The sequence below is a fragment of the Culex pipiens genome, chromosome 3 (genome assembly GCF_016801865.2).
Source record: "Culex pipiens pallens isolate TS chromosome 3, TS_CPP_V2, whole genome shotgun sequence".
In the NCBI taxonomy this organism is placed as follows: Eukaryota; Metazoa; Arthropoda; class Insecta; order Diptera; family Culicidae; genus Culex; species Culex pipiens.
The window spans coordinates 133,095,595-133,116,524 of NC_068939.1; the positions used below are offsets into that span (position 1 = coordinate 133,095,595).

Consider the following 20,930-nt stretch of genomic DNA (forward strand, 5'->3'; position numbering starts at 1 on the left):
ACATTCTATTATGATTGGCTGATAAGGCTGGTACAAATATTTTTAAAAGTTTTTGTCACCCCCCGAAAAATCAGGGGGCAAAAAAAAAATTTTTACAATAAACTTCAAAATTTCAATGAAAATTCAAGTGCAACCAACTGAAATCAAATTAAAATACATTCTTCTGCGTTTAAAATCATTTTTAGCATGTTTGGGTTTATTAAAAAATCTTAAGATTTTTTGAAAATTTTCGATGCAAAATCTTTTTTTTCGATACAATTTTTGTTTTTGCCAGATCTTAGATTTTTTGAAAACTAATGATTGCAAAACAACTGAACTAGTGTAAAATGCCTTTTAAAACACTTTTTTCATTTAAATGTGAAGACTATGGCTTGTTATTTAAATTTTTATATTTTTTTATTTTTTTGCCCTCCCCTTGACCTCGGCCAGGGCCGAGGGACAAAAACTTTTTTAAATATTTGCATCGGCCTAAGGGTATTGATTCAAATAAACTCTTAGAGTCATGCCAAGCGTTTAACAAAATATTTTAAATCGGAATTTTCAATAAGTTAGGGTTACTTTGATTCCCCTTTCAAAAAGAAATCTTGAGCAAAATGTTTCTTATTCATCCAACCTATTGATTTTTACTAGTTAAGTATGTGATATATTCTAAAAGTCCCCAATGTGCCTATAACTTGAAGAAAAAGTGCACATTATCAAACAAATGGTTAGATCATCTGAGCAGTTCTCTACGAAATCGGTCTTTTTTCTTCAATTTTAATTTTTGTATTTTTTTATCCGTTTTTGCTCAAAGAAGCCATTTTGCATCATTAGTTAGTCCATATAATTTTCCATACAAATTTGGAAGCTGTTCATACAAAAATGATGCATGAAAAATCAAAAATCTGTATCTCTTGAAAGAATTTTTTGATCGATTTGGTGTCTTCAACAAAGTTGTAGGTATGGATAAGGACTACACTGGAAAAAAATGAAGCAAGGTTAAAAAAAATTGTGATTTTTTATTTAACTTTATGTTACTAAAACTTGATTTGCAAAAAAACACTATTTTTTATTTTTATTTTTTTGACATGTTTTAGAAGACATCAAATGCCAACTTTTCAGAAATTTCCAGGTTGTGCAAAAAATATTTGAGCGAGTTATGAATTTTTGAATCAATACTGATTTTTTCAAAAATCGAAATATTGGTCGAAAATTTTTTTTAACTACATTTTTCGATGTAAAATCAAATATGCAATCAAAAAGTTCCTTAGTGAAATTTTCATAAAATGCACCGTTTTCAAGTTTAATCCATTTTTAGGTAACGTTTTTGAAGATAGTGTTTTTTGCAAATCAAGTTTAAGTGACAAAAAGTTAAACAAAAAATCATCAAACAAAATTTTTCCGTTTATCATTATTTTTCAGTGTAGTCCACATCCATACCTACAACTTTGCCTAAGACATCAAATCGATCAAAAAATTCCTTCAAAAGATACAGATTTTAGAATTTTCATACATCATGTTATGTATTTGTAAAATAAAAAAATGAATAAACGAGCCACGGTTCTAAAATTTGAATGAAAAAGTGTTTAAAATGCATTATACACCTGTTTAGTTGTTTTGCAATCATTAGTTTCCAAATCACCTAAATATTGTCGAAAATTTATTTGTTTGCCAAAAATAAATGTTTTTAATCCAGCCCAAACAAGCCAAATATGATTTTCAATGCAGAAAAATGCGTTTCAGATTGTTTTAAGTTGATTTGACTTCTATTTTCATTAAAATTTTGAAGATTGTTGAAAAAATATGTTTTTGCCCCCTGATTTTTCGGACCAATATTGTAGGAGGGGGGGAGGGGGCGACATAATCTTTGAAAAATATTTGCAATGACCTAATTGAATTTGAATTATAAAAATAAGGAAGGTTCCTTCTCAAGATACAGATTTACGAATAATTTTTGTATGACCAGTAAAACTACATGATTTGATTTGCCGACACACTTAAATATAAAAAAGTATCACAAAAAGATGCTCACATTTAATGCTTTTTGTTTATTTAGAAATCTCTCTAACATGAAAAGGCTTACAAAGTTGATTGTTTAGATATCATCGCTGTCGTGTTAACTTGTCGCACGTGCATTTTGGACCAAATTGAGTTAAGAAAGCCGTTTTGTGCAGCTCTCAAAGCCTCACTTTTCGACCTTCACAGATCCCCAAAATTCGTTTTCAGTCCTGAGATATTCAATAAAAACCGAAAACATTTCATATGAAATAAGTTTCAATCTTGTCGTGCTATCTTGACACATCACACACTGGCCAAAGGGATTTCAGGTCAGAACGCGTTTGACACCCGTACAAGCCAGACTATCGTAAACAATTCTGGAGTTTTTTTTGAAAAGGTCCAATAAACCAAATTTCCAGTTTTTGCTTTTTGGGTGTTTTTGAAACCGCCTTGAGTCAGGGGTATTGAAAAACACCCAAAAAGCAAAAACTGAAAATTTGGTTTATTGAACCTTTTCAAAAAAAAACTCCAGAATTGTAATTATAATTCGGGACCTCAGCAATCAAATTCAACCAAACCACCTCTTGTTTTTATTTGTTCAAGGTCAAACATTGAAACGCGTTTTTCTCGAAACGTCAAAAGCGACAAACGACAAGATAGCACGACAGCGTCGATATAACGAATATTTTCTTCCCAAACATCGATTTCCCGATTTCAATTCAATTCCCAAAGACAGTAGCAGTACAACGTGCTCACCATGGAGACGCACGGTCGTCTATCCGAAGACGAAAGTCCGAAACTGCCGTCGGCGATCTCCCCCCACAAGATTTCATCGTGGCCAAGCCGTCTTTTGTTGATTACACACAACCTGAAAGATGCTACAGGAGAAAGCCGAGAAAGCAACACGTTGCCTTCTTTTCGTCATCGCCTACTTCGTCATCTTCGTTCCAACCTTATCATCGGGTTCGGGTTTCCTTTTTTTTCGCGCTCGCAAGTCGAATTCGCACATGGCCGAAAACTGACAGATAACAAACTGTCTGTTCTATGCCATTGTTGTCGTTTTCTTGTGGTGGTGGTGGGCCGTATCGATGATTACACCGACAATGATGACGATGATGAGGTTGGGAAATCCGTTGGCGTTTTTCTGTGCGTGTGTGTGTGTGTGTGTGCTCGGGACGACGACGGAGCATCATCGTTCGCGCAGCACGTTTTTCCTTCATTTTTCTTCTTCCTTTTTCATTGTACATTGTGTGTGTTGTGCTGCTCCTGATGTTGGACTTCTTCGTCTTCCTTCGGCCGTCGTCGTCGCGCGCCGGTTGACTCGTGCCGGCGGACTTGTTGCGCGCTCATGAATGAAACTTGGACTTCATTCATCAAACGTTCGATTGCTTTCCTCCCGGCGGGACGTGTCGACCGGGTTCGGCGTTCAAAGTGGTGTGCGTGGTGTAGTAGAGAGAACGCGCGCGGTTCCGGATGTCCACCTGTTGATTCCTGGAGGACTTTGCCAGTAAAGAAAAACAATAAGTGCTTTTGGACCTCAAGTGCTTTTTCGTGACTCGGGACTTGGGAACAACTCCCGAAAGGATTAACTCCATTTATCAACAAAACTTCAGCTAAGAAGTTGTCGTATAAAACCTCAGCGTGAACTCGGCTAAACTCCCCCGTAAGTAGTCCCCAGAGCAACTCTCGGGATTGGTTTGGGCCCAGCCCCAGAAGAACTCGCACACACTGCTCTTTTATTTTGGCTCGTGCCGGTTGAAAACACCCCCACACGGGCGTAGTGACACTGTCGGCTAAGTCGTGGAGTTCATCTTGGAAAAGGGTGGTATGCACCAGGTTGAAGATCCAAGAATTGTTGGAATGTTGACTTAATTAGACCAATTACGCGGAAGGGTACCTAAGAAGATTGTGACAGGTGAATGAAACTCTATGTTTGTGATGCGATACCAGGAAAGTGTAAAATATATAGGGGAGAGTGGGGAGACTTGATCCCCTTTTTTTGTATCGCACATAACTCTGTCAATTTCTCACAAAACTATGATATTTTTGCATGAATTGAAAGCTTAAACATTCAACTATGTTTGGCTGATAAGGGTATTTCATCAGATAAAATCTTAGAAAAATGCCAAACGTTTTAAAAAAATATTTTAAACCGGCATTTTCAAAATGTTGGGGGTAATTTGATCCCCCTTTCAACATTTTGAAGAAATCTTAAGCAAAATGTTTCTTATTAATCCAAACTTTTAATTTTCTATAAGATACAGCAATTTCACATTAAACCTGTACGTTTGTGTTCAAAATATAACAAGTTTAGCATGTAAAATATTTAAAAACTTAAAATTTTCTTTTTTAGACCAAAATCAAGCATGTTTACAAAAGCTGGTAATTTTTGTTTACAAAACTTATGAAAATGGTTCAAACTGCAGTTAGTTAAGTACAACTATACTGTAGGAAACTATGTACGAAAACCCAGCCAAATTATTTAATCTTGAGGCTGATTCCAGTGACTGTAAAAATGCAGGAATCAAGTCTTCCTAGACGCACTTTTTTAAACAATTGATTGAAAAAATAGTATGACGATAAATTTAACGTCAAATGCGTAAGGGGTTTGGAGTTGATATGTTTATCAAACAATTCATGTATGAAAAATATTTTTTTGAATAATTTTTGAGTGTTTTCTATACTTATCAAAACATAGAAAAAAGATCTCTTGGAAGTTTTTTGCAGCACTTCTTCGAAAAATGTGTGTAACTCAATCAAACATTTTTTATTTTTTTTCTTTGTTTTCTACAATGAGTTTTAATCAATTTCGCACAACTTTCTAGAACAAAGCTAATTGTTTTACCCACATACTGACGAGATACAGGCTTGGGATCAAGTCTCCCCGGGGATCAAGTCTCCCCACTCTCCCCTACTACGAAAAGTTTCGCAAACTTTGTTTAGGACCATGTATAATCCTACACAATAATTTAATTAAGGTTTGGCGTGAAACTTATTTTCGGTTATGACTTGTTATCAGCGAATTTCTTCATAATTGTTATTAAATTTGTCAATTTAAAAAATAATAGTAAATTGATAACATAATTATTCGCTTGGCCATGATCATTCATTTGAAGGTATTTCATGTGATCTTTAATTGGTATATCGATTCAAAACATTTTTTAAGTCTTAAACGAATATTTTTTCGAATGACACGAGCCCGTGAAATGGTGGTTGTTTCAATTATGAATTTGTGAAATCATTCCATAAGGTCATAATTAAGCTTGCGAAGGCCCTGGTAAATTTTTTTTTGTTATTAAATTTGTCAATCTGTATTGTAAAAGTTTTTATTTGAGATTTAAAAAAAATCAATCATTCTTCAAAACAACATTGTTCGTAAAAATTTTTAACGAACGTTCAATTTAAAAAATAATGGTAAATTGATAACATAACAATTCGCTTGACCATGATCATTCATTTGAAGATATTACATGTGACCTTTAATTTAGTATATCAATTAAAAACATTTTTTAAGTCTTAAACGAATATTTTTTCGAGTGGCACGAGCCCCTGAAATCGACAAATTCCAAATTCTTGTGTCTAAAAGACGAAAATAAATCAGGGTTCTATCCAAAATTTAATATTACCAAACACAAATGACTTAAAATGCTGAATCGAATGAAATAAAAAACCTCAAATATGAATTTGTGAAATCATTCCATAAGGTCATAATTAAGCTTGCGATCAGACCTTTCACTGAAATGTATGATCGTTTTTATGGAATTTTCAGTTAATTTGAAATGTTTCGTAATGTTGGGAAGCACAGTATCATCCAATAATTATGGAAGAGGAAATTTTAAGCCGGTTTTTTGCTGCACTTGGTGTCCCAAAATGCAATTAAACAACTTTTTCTTATTTTATGGTAAGACCCTGGTAACATTTTAGGTTTTAAGTAAGCCATAAAAGCCTGTGACGGGCGCATTGGACAAATGTCGTGTGTGTAAGGCAGCTTCATTTAAATCGCGATTTCAGTGCGAATTTCTAAGATTGGACCTACTAATTTAGTGTCATTCGGTCGGCCGCGAAAAGTTAGTCGTGAAAATAGTGGAGTTTGCCCGTTTTCTTTGATTATTTGTGCGTTTTGAACGAATTATTTTTCGGTCGGTGGTGACGTTTCTGGCCACCTTTGTGTTTATTTTTTGCGAGCGCCGTCGTGAGAGAGAAAATTGCAGGCGGTAGTGTGACCTGACCTAAACACACTTCGAAGTGCTCAACTTGCATGCAAGTGTGGTGCAAGAGTGACTGCGCGGTGACAGCGACGGTGGAATAAGATGGTGTTGGTCAGCCGATGACTCCCCCTCTCCACCGTACCCCAGCACGAGGGTGTATGTTGTGAGCTGCCTAGAACTTTGAACGCGATCGGCTCGTTGAAAGATGTGGGGTGGAAAGGTGGAAACTTGTGAGAGGGGAGTCTACCAAACTTCACCCTGCTGCTGAGAGGAAGCTTGAAGCAGGGAGGTGCTACCTGGGAGGAACGGGAGACCAACGATTAGCACTGTTTGTCGTGCGAGGGAGGAGCTCAGGTAGCTCAGCGTTGTCTGACGTGTCATTGCCCTTGCCTTACAGTGCTTCCAGATTGTATCCTTTGCAAAGAATTTCTAATATTTGTTTCTCAAATATTTCAATATTTTTCTCACGTCTACAATCTCAATCTCTACGCTGTACTGTACGCTTTGCCTCATTTCCTTTAATAATTTATTATTTTTCAGCTGGTTACAAAGGTAATTTAATATCTAAAACAAAGTTATTGATTATATTCATTTATTATATTACATTGTACTATATATTATTACACTAAACACAACTTTCACAACAATAACGCAATAACAAACCGGAGCGTTTGGTACGGTATGTCCACGCATCCTTCCTCCCCTGTAGATTCTGTGAAATGTGATCCGTTCTCAGAATCCTCTCTGCGGTAAACACAACGCAGTAGGGCTGGCCGCTTTAATTTTTGTAATACATTTTCGGGTGTTCTCGGATGTACTACAATTATTAATAATGACAAGAAAAGTGCTTGGGGCGTAATCTAATCACAAGACTTTCCAGCATGCTTTCATCGGACTGGCTGCGTTTGTGTTAGATTAGATTAGATTAGATAAGTAAGCCATAAAAGCCTGTTTAGGTTGGATGAGGGTTTTAAGAACCCTTGGAAACCTGTAAGCATAAACAATTACTAGCGGAAATGGCCTATAAAAGCTCTAAAAAATAGTAAGTCAAACATTAAATTTTCCTTAAGAATACTATTGACAAAATACCACAAAAAATGTCCAAGTGTGTGAGTGTTTCAAAAGTGTAGGATGACTGTATTATCGGTACTTATTGGGCTGATTTCAAGTTTAATATTGAATTAGGCCCTCAAAAATGTAGATAACATAATCTCTAGATTGATAAACTTTATTGAAAGTAAGCAGATTTAAACTATTGATTTGTTACAAAAGCAAGATTTATGAATCATTTTCTAAGATTTTCCGGTTTCAGAAGGATATTTGAGCATTGATTTTAAACCAGTTTTTCTGCAAAACAACATTTTTTTCACTTCAGCAGGCGCATGATTATTCTTGAACACACTTTGTAAAGCTTTTAATGTGAAACGGAGTGCATTTTAAAGTTTTATTGAAAAAGCCAAAACTCAAACAGCTTATGTGTGTTGCAAACACGGCTTGTTTAAAGGTTATTTTTATCGAACTTGAATGAACCTCGTTAATTCCCCCTGGAGCTTGTTGGGGGAACTGTCCCGAGTCAGGGAAACTATTTTTCAAAATCTTCTATCGATAAAAATTAATTTTATCTCATTTTGATGTTTATTTACTTTTTATTTTTGCTTAAATCTCGAGAAAATATCAAATAAATCTCTGAAATTAAGATGTTTTTTTGATGTTATATCATCAACACATTTATTTCAATATCCTGCATCATAGAAAATTTTTGATTTCGGTCATCAGGTTCAATAATAGCTGCAAAATAGGGTTTTTTCCTATCTTTTTTCCGCAAAATCATCTCAAAACATCAATTTAATTCCTGCTTATCAAAACAGCAAATTTCATCTAGACTGATATTGCAAAATAGAGATATTACATCAAGTCTTGGAAAAGTTAAACCAATCATAGTGTACAAAAAGTTGCGAATTTTCAAAATTATTTGATATTTACAGTTGAACCTCGCATAGTGCGCAGGCGTTACGCTTTGTATTTCTTCGACTTCTCTAAAACGACACAATATTTTTGCAATCTATTTTAAGCTATTTGTAGATTGGAACATGACGAACAAGTTGCTTCAAAAATATTAAAATATTTAGAGTAATCGAAGAAATACAAACCGTAACGCCTGCGCACTATGCGAGATTGGACAAATAGAACATCTTGAGTTGGATTTTAATTATATTTTATCTGTACAAAAAAAAAACAAGTTGACAAATTGGTGTACATCCCACCAAATTTGACAAAGGGACGTTAACGTCAAAAATAGTTGCATACATAAATTTTATTTAGTTTTTACGATGGTTCCTACAGCTTCAGGGTAGTTCAGAAATGACAATTTTCAACATTTTCGCCAAAAAGGTATATTTTAAAAAATCATTTTGTAACGCCGTTTTAACAGTTTTCCTGACTCGGGACAGTCCCCCCAGCAAGCTCCAGGGTGCATTAGCGAGGTTCATTTAAGTTCGATAAAAATAACCTTTAGACAAGCCGTCCGAACGATAAATTTAACGATAGCAATCAATCTGTCGCGTTCAGAAATCTATCGTCTTAAAAACACACACAACTCAAAGTTTTAACGTAGTTTTAAAAAAATATTAAGTTCTGTTTTTTGAGACAAAAAAAAATGGTCGATTTCAAAATTTGATTCTTGTTGACCAGACATTACCAAATTTTGCAGAGAAACCCTACATTTAAGAATTTTGTAATTTATCGCTGCCGTACGCTTTGTTGTTCTGATTTAGCAACACAGAAATATTGGCTCAGCAAAACTAATTTAGTTTGCGGACATAAAAGCATTTCCATCTAGAGATTGCATCGTTGAAGACACTAACAAAAATAATGTTCTCCTTTGAAAACAGAACTTATATTAAAAGTACTTATCAAATGTCAAGAGTAAAGCACACCTCCAAATTACGTCAGCGAGGTAACTTCGACGAATACGGCAATTTGGTTGTAACCGCAAATTTTTTCTGCCTGACGTAAATATAACCTGCAAGCCTTTACTGGACGCACGACACGAAAATATATATTACGTTCGTGGTGGACCCTGGAGAAATCTATGTTTGATCTTACGTGTTTATTTTGTTGTTCACTTTGGGAATGGGTTTCAGGGTAGCCAAAAATGGTTGAATTTGAGGAAAAAAACTGTGTTTTTGTCTAGGTTTTTTTTTTTTTTATTAAATGGAGCATAAACAATATTTGAAAATAGCTGCAAATAAGGCAATCCTGTCCAAAAATTAATTAAATTGTAAATATTTTTCAAAGTATATGTCGCCCCCCCCCCACCCCCCCTTCCCTTCCCTTTCCTTCAAAATTGTTCCGAAAAATCAGAGGGCAATTTTTTTTCAAATAACATCAAAATTTCAATTTCATTTTCAATAAAAGGCTATTGAACTGAGAACAATCTAAAATTAAGCATTTTTCTGCATTTTTTAACGTATCGACGTCGTCGTGCTATCTTGTCGCACCCGCCATTTTGACGTTCCGAGAAAAACGCGTTTTAATGTTTGACCTTGAATATTCAAAAACGAGAGCACGCAATGTAAACAATAACAAACACGTTTTGATTGGCTCACCATTCTGTGCATTGTCCCAAAGTTTGGTTGAAGTTGGTTGCTGGAGTCCCGAGTTATAATTACAAATGTTTACGGTAGTCTAGCTTGTACGTGCGACAAACGCATCCTGACTTTCCTGGCCTGAAATCCCTTTGACCTTTTGTCGCACTTACATCAATTTTCATGGAGTGACAAGATAGCACGACAAGATTGAAACTACTTTCATATGTAAAGTGACAAAAATTCACGGAGTTTTTTCGGTTTTTGTTGAATATCTCAGGATTGAAATCGAATTTTGGGAATCTGTGAAGGTCAAAAGGTGAGGCATTGTGAGCTGCACAAAATGGCGTTCTTAACTCAATTTGGCCCAAAATGCACGTATGACAAGTTAGCACGATGGCGACGGTAAGTTAACTGCATACCACCCTTGATATTCCCGCCAGAACCCTTTCTGGCTCGACCTCGATCGCGCCGTATCCGGCCAAACGACGGCAAATTGCGGCACGACAATGTTGGACAAACCTCCAAGGTTTGTCCGAATTGCGTTGGTGTACGCTAGTATTGTGATACAGTTTTTGTAGCTCATGTGAGAATTTTCACTCAAAAATTTCGTTCTAAAAATTTGAGAAATTCACGTTCACAATGCGACAATGATGACGTTTTATTAATGATGACAATGATTCAGGGGAAGAGAACGACGACGACCAAGAAGTCGACTCAGTGAAGAGAGCGCGAATTAAGGTTCGCGCCGACATCACCAGTGAACAAGCCACATCCGACCAGACTCAACGTGTTGTGTGACGACGTCGCCGCGATCGCGCTCTCTTTCTCTAATAAGTGCTCAAGTGTGGGTGTGTGGGTGCGATGAAAAACTTTTGAGGGGAAAAACGGAACAAACAACCACCTTTTGACTTCGTTCGTGATCGTGACTCGTGATCAAATCAAGCTTGCGGCGATCGCGTGCCAAAGGTGTGTAAGTGAGAGAAATTTTGGCAAATTTTCGCAATTTCGACCACTACAGCAACGGGGCGCACTACAGTGTGAGTTCATCCGAATCCGACGTTTTTTTTTGTTTTTGGCAAATTTCGTTAATTTAGTCACGGCGGCGGAAAAACACAATTTCAGTCCGACACCGCGATCCGAACGATCTTCAGCGAGTTTTTCCGCGCAAACACCTCGATAGTTTTGTGATGTGAAGTTTATTTTTTTTTGCGAAACTCTTCAACGATAACGAAGCAACGAATTCGAGTCGAAACCTATTGTTATCGATCATAACGAACAGATTTTTTTTTTATTTTCGGTGAAAATCGAACGCACGCACGATCAAATCGACCAAACGACGCATCGACGAAACGGAACATAGCACGCAACTTCGTTGTTCGGTGGTTAGTGAAACAAGGGTTTATCAGTGTGGTGGTGTGTTTTATTGTCCTACAATAGTTTAAGTTTGATTTGAATGCGCAATAGACGCAAATCAAAAATGCACTAATTGATCATCGTCACTGAACAAAAATAACTCGGTGACACACAGGATACCGGTGTGAGGGAGATGTTTCTGCACGTCAAGCTTCCGGGTGTGTTTGTGTGAAAATGAAGTGTGTGTGAATGAGGAAAGGTGTTTTGTTGATGTGTTAGTGTGTGTGTGTGTTTATTTGTTTGAGAAGATCGAGTACGTTTGCAATGCATGATCATTTGGATCATTTTTGAGGCATAAACAGGGTCAAATCGACGCTGTCGTGCTAACTTGTCGTACGTCGTTTTTTGACGTTCCGAGAAAAACGCGTTTAAATGTTTGACCTTGAATAAACAGCACGCAATGTAAACAATAACAAACACGTTTTGTTTGGCAGACCATTATGTGCATTAGCCTGAAGTTTAGTTCAATTTGGTTACTGGAGTCCCTATTTATATTTACAAATCGTCAGCTGTGTGCTATCTTATGACAACGACCATTTAGTACTTTTCGAGAAAATCGATTTTTAAAGTTTGATGATAAATATTTTCAAAACTATGAATGGTAGAGCCAAACTTTTTGAAGCAATCGGTTCGTATACTATCGCTTAACAAACGCTCCAAGTTTCAACTAATTTGGTTACACCAGTTAAAAGATACAGTAAATTATGTAATCAAAAATCTGAAAAGCACGTGTCACAAGTGTGTTTCGAAAGTAAAATTGTACTACGTGTCACAAGTGTGCACAGAATTCCCATACAAACTAAAATAAGCTTAAATCAATAGTTTAACCGACTTAATCAGTATATTTTCAAAAACAAAAGATTGCATTGCCTTCAGAAAATGTGTATCAACATAAATTTGTGAAAAACAAGAAAAAATTTCCACATTTTCCAACAACATGTATGACGTGTCACAAGTGTGCACGATCATTTTGATGATAAATTGGTCTATGTCACAAGTGTGCATTGCGATATCCGGGAAACGGAAGCGAGTTTCCAAAATCGGGTTAAAGCATCTTGTAGTGTTTGTTAAGTATAGCAAAACGTCATCATTAACTCATTTTCGACCAAAATGGTCTATGTCACAAGATAGCACACAGCTGACGAAATGTTTACGGTAGTCGAGCTGGTACTTGTATCAAACGCGTTCTGATCTGAAATCCCTTTGCCCTTTGTCACACTTTCGACAATTTTCAGGGTGTGCCAAAATAGCAAGACAAGATTGAAACTTTTTTCATGTGTAACCATCCATAAATGTAAAATACCTCATTTCCACTTTTTTTCAAATAAAAAATTTTCCTTTTTACTTCAAATGTACACAAAACAAACACGTTTTCATTGGCTGCCTTGATCAATTTTAACTTTTAGTTGAATAAACTCCAGAAATCTTGAAGATTTTATGTAACGCTGTAACTTTTAACACCTAATTTTCCATCTCGTATGGGCGTGTCCAGATCACCATGTTCACAGAATTAAGTTGAAAGATACCCTCAGGGCCCGAGGAAGACCACCAGAAATCCCGATGCGAGACGCGTTAGCTCAACTAGACCTTGATGTTCTCTATCCGATCTATCAGTTCCTCTTAGATTCCAAAATATCCATTTAGTTTTTCTTCAGTTAGTTTTCATTCAGTTAGTATAACTCGCCTTCACACAGAGCCGTCGTTTCTGGTTGCACCGGAAGCAAAGCAAGATCGCCCCAGCAGCTGGACACCGAGTTGCGGCTGAGGACAAAACGCAGAGGCCAGCAGAGCCAACCAAGACCCCTACACAATCCCCCTTCCCTTCCCACGCCTTGTCTTTAACATCAATCCCTTCCCTACTAACCCCGAGTAGGCCGCGGGTAATCGGCTCCTCTCCCACTAACATTTACACACAAGATCCTCTGTAATTATTAAATCACATGTAATTACAAAAGCCAACTCGGTCCTAACCAGGTCCCAGTACCGAAAAGGACCTAATAAAAATAATTTTACGAAAAAAAAACTTTTAACACCTCGATAGTCAACTAATAAAAATTAAACATAAAAAGCAAAAATCTCTGTATAAACGGAAAATCAAAAAGTGAGACGGGAGATGTTCATGAAAGAAAACAACCATCTTCGAGTCTTTTTTTCTTTTTTTAAACAAGAAGTTTAATTTGATGCCATTAACTGGGGTGAATCAGGACCACCGATGCGTCTACAGTAAGTAACAATGAAAAAAGCATTTACAACTTTCTTTTCCAAAGGTCCAAAGAACCGGTGAGTTGCACAACGAAAAATACAACAAAGTTGAAGAGCTTTTAGCCATACCACTTAGAATGTAAATGAAATGTAATTATTGTAAGAATGTTTAGTATAGACATATTTAATTTCAAAAAAAAATCAAAATGCATTTCCCTTGTTATTTACGCATGCTTGTGTGATATTGAATTACTCTACGTTAAATTTTGAAAAAGTCCGTAGAATCTACTATACAATAATTCTAACTTCATGCTTTAGATTTTGATGAGTTCTATCAGTTTTCTAAAGAACTCATGTTCAAACGGGTCAATTCACGTTAATAAAATAAACAACAACTACATGTGCAAATAAACTCATTCCGAATGCTCCAGAAGGCTCAGCGTGAAACACTTGAGCGAAGTCTGTGAGTGTATTGAGCTGGTCTTTTAAATTTAGTTAAATATCCTGATTTTTTTATTGAATATGAGCATGACCATGGTTGACTGTCAATTAGCTGCTACTCCGTTATTGGCAGATCCGCTGAAGTTAAATAAAGAATCAAAAATGATCAGTGGGAGCCAACCATCCGTTCACTGTTCAACCCATTTTTCTGCATTGGTAATCATATTTAGCATGTTTGGGCTGGAATTAAAATGTTTGAATTTTTAAGAAATTCCAATGAAACTAATGATTGCAAAACAACTGAACAGGTGTATAATGAATTTTTAAACTCTTTTTTCATTCAAATGTTAAAACCTTGGCTCGTAAATTCAATTTTTTTTTTGTTTCCCTCCTCGACTTTGGTCAGAGTCGAGGGACATAAACTTCTAAAAATATTTGCAACGGCCTTATTGACACGTGCCTTTCGATCAACAATGATATGGAAAGGACTTTTTTACAGTTACTTAATATTTTCGAACACCTAAAAATCATTTGTTTATGCAACAATTCACACGACGTCGTGCCTCCCGATCAACGATGATATAGGAAGAACTTTTTTGATTATACTTTAAAAAAATAGCATTACAATCACCTAACAAAATAACCCTGTTCGGTGTCCGCACGGTCAAACTTTTCACAACCGACTGAAGCAGCATCAACACTCTTTTTTTATTTATTTTTTATGAAACATTGTGCATCAATTCATTATGTCTAAATAAGCCATTTTGCATCATTAGTTTCTTCATACGAGTCTTTATACTGGAGACTGTCCATAGAAAAGATTTTTGTGCCTCGAGAAGTGTCTTTCTGATCGATGTTTGATGTCTTTAGCAAAGTGATGGGTTTGTTTCAATTTTTGATATGATTTAGTAGACATAAAGTGCCAACTTGTGAGCTGAAGGATATGACTTACGTTTTATTTTTGGCAAGGTTGTGATTTTTCAAAAAAGTGTTTTTAAAAACATTGGATTGCACAAAAAATCTAATTTTTTTTTTAAGATTTCAATCTAATGTATATTATTTGAAGAAAAAACAGTGTCCACCTTTATCTATAACTGAAAAAAAATTAAGAGCTGAAAACAATCTCTACAATTTGCTTTTTTAGTGCCATGCAAAGAATGAATATTATTTTCTTAAACAAGTTTATTTTCAGGTTCTACCCAATTGATCTCAATTTTCAATTAATTCAATTTATATCTTGGAAATCAGTTCTCAGATTAACAATGTTAAAAAGTGAAACTTGTCCCGAGCAGGTAGAAATAACCGAAAAAGTTCAAGTTTTGTTATTGTCAGGAGTTCAGAACTTAAATTAAAACACCCAGATTAGCTGTTATAATGACACAAAATAATAACAGAGATTTGTTGGGTGGGTGCCCTAAAATTTTAAGAGCGAGTCCACGAACAGGGCATACCCCTTTGTATGGGACGTCGTTTGGACCTCACCAATCTGCCTGAAATTTTCAGGGGTTGTTTGTACATATAAAACTAGCATCTGGCCAAAATATGAGCACTCTAGGTCAACGGGAAGTGGGGCAAATCGGGACACAAAGTTTGAAGGTTCAAAAACGTCAAAAATCGTAAAAAGGCTGTAACTTGGGCAAAATTCAATTTAATTTCAAAATTCAAAATGCATCTGAAAGGGCTTGAAAAATGCAACAAAATGCAGGGTAGAGCATCCCAATTGGTTGAATCTAAAGGGAGTTATTGGCATTTTAGTGAAAAAATTGCATAATTTTCAAACTCAAATAAAAAAGTGTTCCATCCAGATATCAACTCGGTTCGACCTGCAGCTTGTAGGGGACATCTGGGACTACCATCTGAGACTAAGAACGCTTTGGGTAAGGCAGTTTAACATATTAAATAGACACTTTTACTTTTAGTGAATTTTTTGGTTGTAAATTTTTGGTCGGGGGACCCCTTAGATCCCATTTTCTGATCATAACTTTATCATATTCGTGTTTCTGAGGCAATTTCACAATAGAAACATGCATAAAAATGTTTATTTTCTTCCATTTTAACCCTTTAAAAAATTAAAGTTAAAAAAAATCTTCGATTTACATTTATTGAAATTCAAGTTCGTTTCCAAGGATACTAGATGACACCAGAAAAAAAGCAGCATCTAAATTTTTTTAACTTTCATTTTCTAAAGGGTTCAAATGGATGAAAATAAACATTTTTTGCATGTTTCTATTGTGAAATTGCCTCAGAAACACGAATATGATAAAGTTATCATCAGAAAATGGGATCTAAGGGGTCCCCCGAGCAAAAATTTACAACCAAAAAATTCACTAAAAGTAAAAGTGTCTATTTAATATGTTAAACTGCCTTACCCAAAGCGTTCTTAGTCTCAGATGGTAGTCCCAGATGTCCCCTACAAGCTGCAGGTCGAACCGAGTTGATATCTGGATGGAACAATTTTTTATTTGAGTTTGAAAATTGTGCTATTTTTTCACTAAAATGACAATAACTCCCTTTAGATTCAACCAATTGGGATGCTCTACCCTGCATTTTGTTGCATTTTTCAAGCCCTTCCAGATGCATTTTGAATTTTGAAATTAAATTGAATTTTGCCCAAGTTACAGCCTTTTTACGATTTTTGACGTTTTTGAACCTTCAAACTTTGTGTCCCGATTTGCCCCACTTCCCGTTGACCTAGAGTGCTCATATTTTGGCCAGATGCTAGTTTTATATGTACAAACAACCCCTGAAAATTTCAGGCAGATTGGTGCGGTCGATGCTAGATGGGTATGCTTTGCTCGAGGACTCGCTCTTAAGTGTAGAAATGGGTATTGGGCGCCTTCGTCCCGTGACATACCGTAAAATGGGGTGACTTTGATAGCCGGGGTGACTTTGATAGGTTTGCGATTTTTCTGCAAAATGAAGAGTACAATTAAAATACGTACGGAATGGTTCAGAATCATACTGACCGTGATAGAGAAGTGTTCAAAGTACCTCAAGAAGAACTTTGCATAAAATTTTGAAATGTTTAAAAAGTTAGTTAACTATAATTAAGAAAATGTTGATGAAAGTCATTATTTAAAACTTCTCAAAGTGTCATGATTTTCTCAAAGAACATTATTTTGAATCGGAAAACGGAATGCATTTTCGGGTTCTTTGGACAATTTTTCACTAGAAGAATGTTAAATAAGTTTGTAAATAATAAAAATTATTTGTCCTTGAAACACAATTAATAAAAAATCTTCAAATTTATAGGCAATTTCAGTTGAACAAATTTCATGTAAAATGTGAAAACTTGTGATTCGTGCTTTGTATTCAGTTTAAAATGCAATATAAATCGATAATTTTATAAACAAAACTAGTTTTAACAAATTTCAGGCAAAATTCCTACTTTTCAACAATTTTATGTAAAATTTATTAGTATTTTGATAAAAAGCTTATAAACTTAGTTAACTAAATATAAACATTGATTTTTTTTCTTAAAAACTATATCAGCTACTTTAGTGATGGTACATTTAACGTACAAATAAAGTTTGAACATCTTAAATATGATTTTAACAAGAAAAACTATGGCTATCAAAGTCATCCCGGAATTTAAACTAAGAATTTTTAACGTAACTATTTTTCTAAACACTATTGAAAAAACTTTTTTTTCCAAAATAGTGCATGGACTTTGTGTGGCCTACCCCAGTACATGTTTTAAAAATAATAATCTTGAGAAAAACCTTACCTGTTGGAAAATATTTCAAAAACAAATTGAAATCCTATCAAACGGTACTTTCTTACACAGAAAGAATACCGACGGTTGTTGCAACCGACAGGATTCAAACTCAGCACCAACAGCAAGGGTTGGCGCCTTAGCTCGCTTGGCCATCAGACAGACGAAGAATGAAACAATTTATTTACCTGGAATATCATAATTTCGTAACTGTTTGAAACTTCAATATTTAATCACATTAATTAGCCATGAAATCAAATGCTTCCCTAGATTAGCCATTTATATTATAGATGAGATCATCATGGATTATTTTCATTTATCTTGCCAAGGGAATAACGAAAATCTCCCAATTAATAAAGACTTACACTTAAAAAATAGTGGGTAGTGCTTAATCCTGCTGCGAGACTCAAGAATCAAAATTTCCCGAAAACCAACCATTTAAAATGTATAAAAATACTTTCGCAACAAAAACTCAAGCAAACAAATGTTTCCCACACGTGCCTTGTGCCCCATCCTGTACCACAATTAAAAACTGTTTTCTAAAATCATCAAACTAATTAATTAATTTGTTTTTCGCTTTCTTTCCGCACTTCTTCCCTGCAGTGGTGTACACGTTTCGATCCCGAAAAAATGTATTTTTAGCCAGCCGGTAGAGGAAAACTCCAAGCTCAAGTGACAATCGAGAAGAAAAAAAAAACGTCATCGTCACTCGCTGCAACAACCAACGCAACGCAACGTCTAGATCTAAATCACCTTAACGCCTTCCAGTTTCGCTGGTTTACTCACGGGATTTAGTGAACAGTGGTGGTGAGGAAAGTTTTGAAAACCGAATGGGGAAAACTCTGAGAAGAAGAGTGTTTGAAGTGGCGGGGAAAATTTGTGAGGGGAAAATTGAGTGTTAATTGTTTGTGAACCACGAAAATTATGTGTCCTTAGTGTGAATTTGCTGTCTTTAGGATCAATGTGGTAAAAAGTTGAAGAGATTTAAGGGGAGGAAAAGCAGACAACAGGTGCAATTAGTATAAATTTGTGAAGAGAGGAAGAACTAAATAGAAGACCTAGTGATTGCCGTTAGACCAATTAGTAGAATTTGTGGGAAATTGAGAAAAAAATTCCACCATTTTAACGGTCTGAAAGCTAGAAAAGAGTGATATGGAGATCGTGTCAATTAAGTGCCGTCGGTTTTTGGTTCTTTTTAGTTTCATTTTTTTCTGTTCCACGCAAGTTTCCGTCGACGGCCCAAAAAATGTTAGCTATGCGTCGTGAAAGTGACCAACTGTACACCGGCAGCTCCACGAGTAGTAGTAGTACCAGCAACTACAACCACCAACTGTTGATTCCGTCCCACGGTACTAGCAGCAGCAGTACTAGTGCCAGTACCAACAACAACAACCAAAGTGCTAATTCGACCGCCACCAGTAATAGTGCATTATCGTTGAACAACAACAACCTCAATAACGGCAACAGCAACAATCAACTCCTCGGAGCGAGTAGTGTTAACCCTGTCAGTGTTGCCAACTCCGCAGCTGCTAGTGCAGTGATCAACCCAAGTGCTTCCGAATCGGGTGCAAGTTCTGGGACGCCTTATCATCACCATTTGCATCACCACCACTACCACCAGGGGCAGCATCAGCAGCATCACCACCACCACCATCATCTTGGGCCGTCGGCTTTCAACGGAGGAAGTTCCGGTGGTGCTGGTTACGGTGGAGGAAGCTACGGCAGTGGTTACGGATCGGGAAGTAAGTTGTTGTTTCCTTTTCACATCTCTAAGATTTTTGTATTACACAGTATGTCGATGTCTTTTGACAGTGTTACCAGAATGCCAGAATTTTTTTTTTTTTTTGTACAAAAAGACTGTTACGGAATCAATTTCCAGCAAAATTAATTAAATTCAACTTTTAAAAGCTAAGTTTCACGAAAGTTCTCATAACTTTAGACAGGGTTGCCAGTTTCCTTATTTCCATTTGAAAGTTAATTTATGATCCAAAGTCTTTACCATTTTCCACGTAACAATGTTACAAATTGATTAGGAAAAAAAATACACACGTAAGAGCCAACTTTACTTTTTCGCTCCCCCGGGTCCATTACGAAAATAATATTTTCGGCTCGTGCGTCCAGCGAACAATTCCAGGATAACATTACAACGGGTAGGGCTAAATTTGTGGTTACAACTGAACTGGCGTATTTTCCTCGAAGCTATTCCGTTGACGTAATTTGCGATTGAGGTTTACGCAACACTTTTGTTAAGGGTTATTTTTGATTTCGCAAGATGGATAATACTTGAATCAAGAGAGCAATTTTTGGGAAAAGATATTTTGCACTTGCGGCAGAATGTCTGTTCCATGATTCTAATTTTATCAAATGAGAAAACGTCTTCTATTCCATTGTCTTTAATGCTTCTCAACCAGGTGGAAATATCTCGAAATTACATGTTTTGATAAAAATGTATAAATCAAAATAACATAAAACGATAATAAAAACTTGAATTAAGGAACAGATAAGCTGTAATAATAAGTAATTTAATGAACAGACAAATTGTTTTGAAAATGTCCTTACTTTAAGCTTTTTTTTGTCTGAAAACTTGTTTTAAGTCCTTGAATTACAGTAAACAAACTACACTTTTTTAAATTGTCAATAACCAACCCATAAGTATAACTTTTAAGTCGGCAAAGTCATTTTTATCTTCTGAAAAGTGTTTGAAACCCTTCATTAAATTGAAAATACTAGATGATTTTTTGATATTTTGTTCCAATTTGTGAAACACAAATACAAATGCATGGTGTTAAACCTGGATCCCTTCCACCCGACTGACGACGTCCACAGGTTGGCGAAGATGGAGCTGATTGACGATTGGCTTCTACGAGTGCTTCCAAAGTTTTGGATGGGGTGTGCCACATCAGCTAACCCTCTGCTGCAGCGGATGTCCCCTTGATGTGATATTAGAATAAGAAATACCTCCTTTCCTCTAACTATCCCCTATCTATTAGCAATTTCGAAGGTTATTTTGTAATTTTTTTCCTTCCCCTGCTCAATTTTTCTCCCGTGTACCAGTAAACTCTAAACACTGTTTGAATTAGTCAGCTGTTGAAAGGTACCCCATATCTCAGCTTAGGATAATTACTGCACTGATGTTTTTGCCAAAACAATCCAATAAATGAAATGAAATGAAATACAAATGCAGTTTAAACCATGCTGAACTGGCTAAATGTCATGTGATTCTTCTTCAAGTGTTATTTACTATATTTTTATAATATTTCAACTAAAATGATCCTTAAACATTAAAATATGGACACAAATATGTATCTATCAATCTAATCAGGACTCATATTACCATGATGTTATCTTAGAAATACAGTTTTTGTATCATTTGATCGATTTTCA

At 35.8% G+C, this 20,930-nt stretch overlaps 1 protein-coding gene across 3 annotated transcripts in view; it reads left to right on the top strand.

Moving 5' to 3' along the window:
* The first annotated feature begins 10,882 nt into the window (after positions 1–10,882).
* The window catches only part of LOC120428676 (uncharacterized protein DDB_G0271670-like), a 119,116-nt gene continuing 109,068 nt past the window's right edge, over positions 10,883–20,930 (top strand). The window contains exons 1-2 of one of the 3 annotated variants that reach the window (XM_052709906.1): positions 10,883–11,188; positions 18,150–19,288. In XM_052709906.1, coding sequence (XP_052565866.1) covers positions 18,793–19,288 — 496 coding nt within the window. In that variant the 5' untranslated portion in view covers positions 10,883–11,188; positions 18,150–18,792. The remainder of the gene's footprint in view (positions 11,189–18,149; positions 19,289–20,930) is intronic. The other 2 variants (XM_052709905.1, XM_039593725.2) reach the window with 2 other exon arrangements.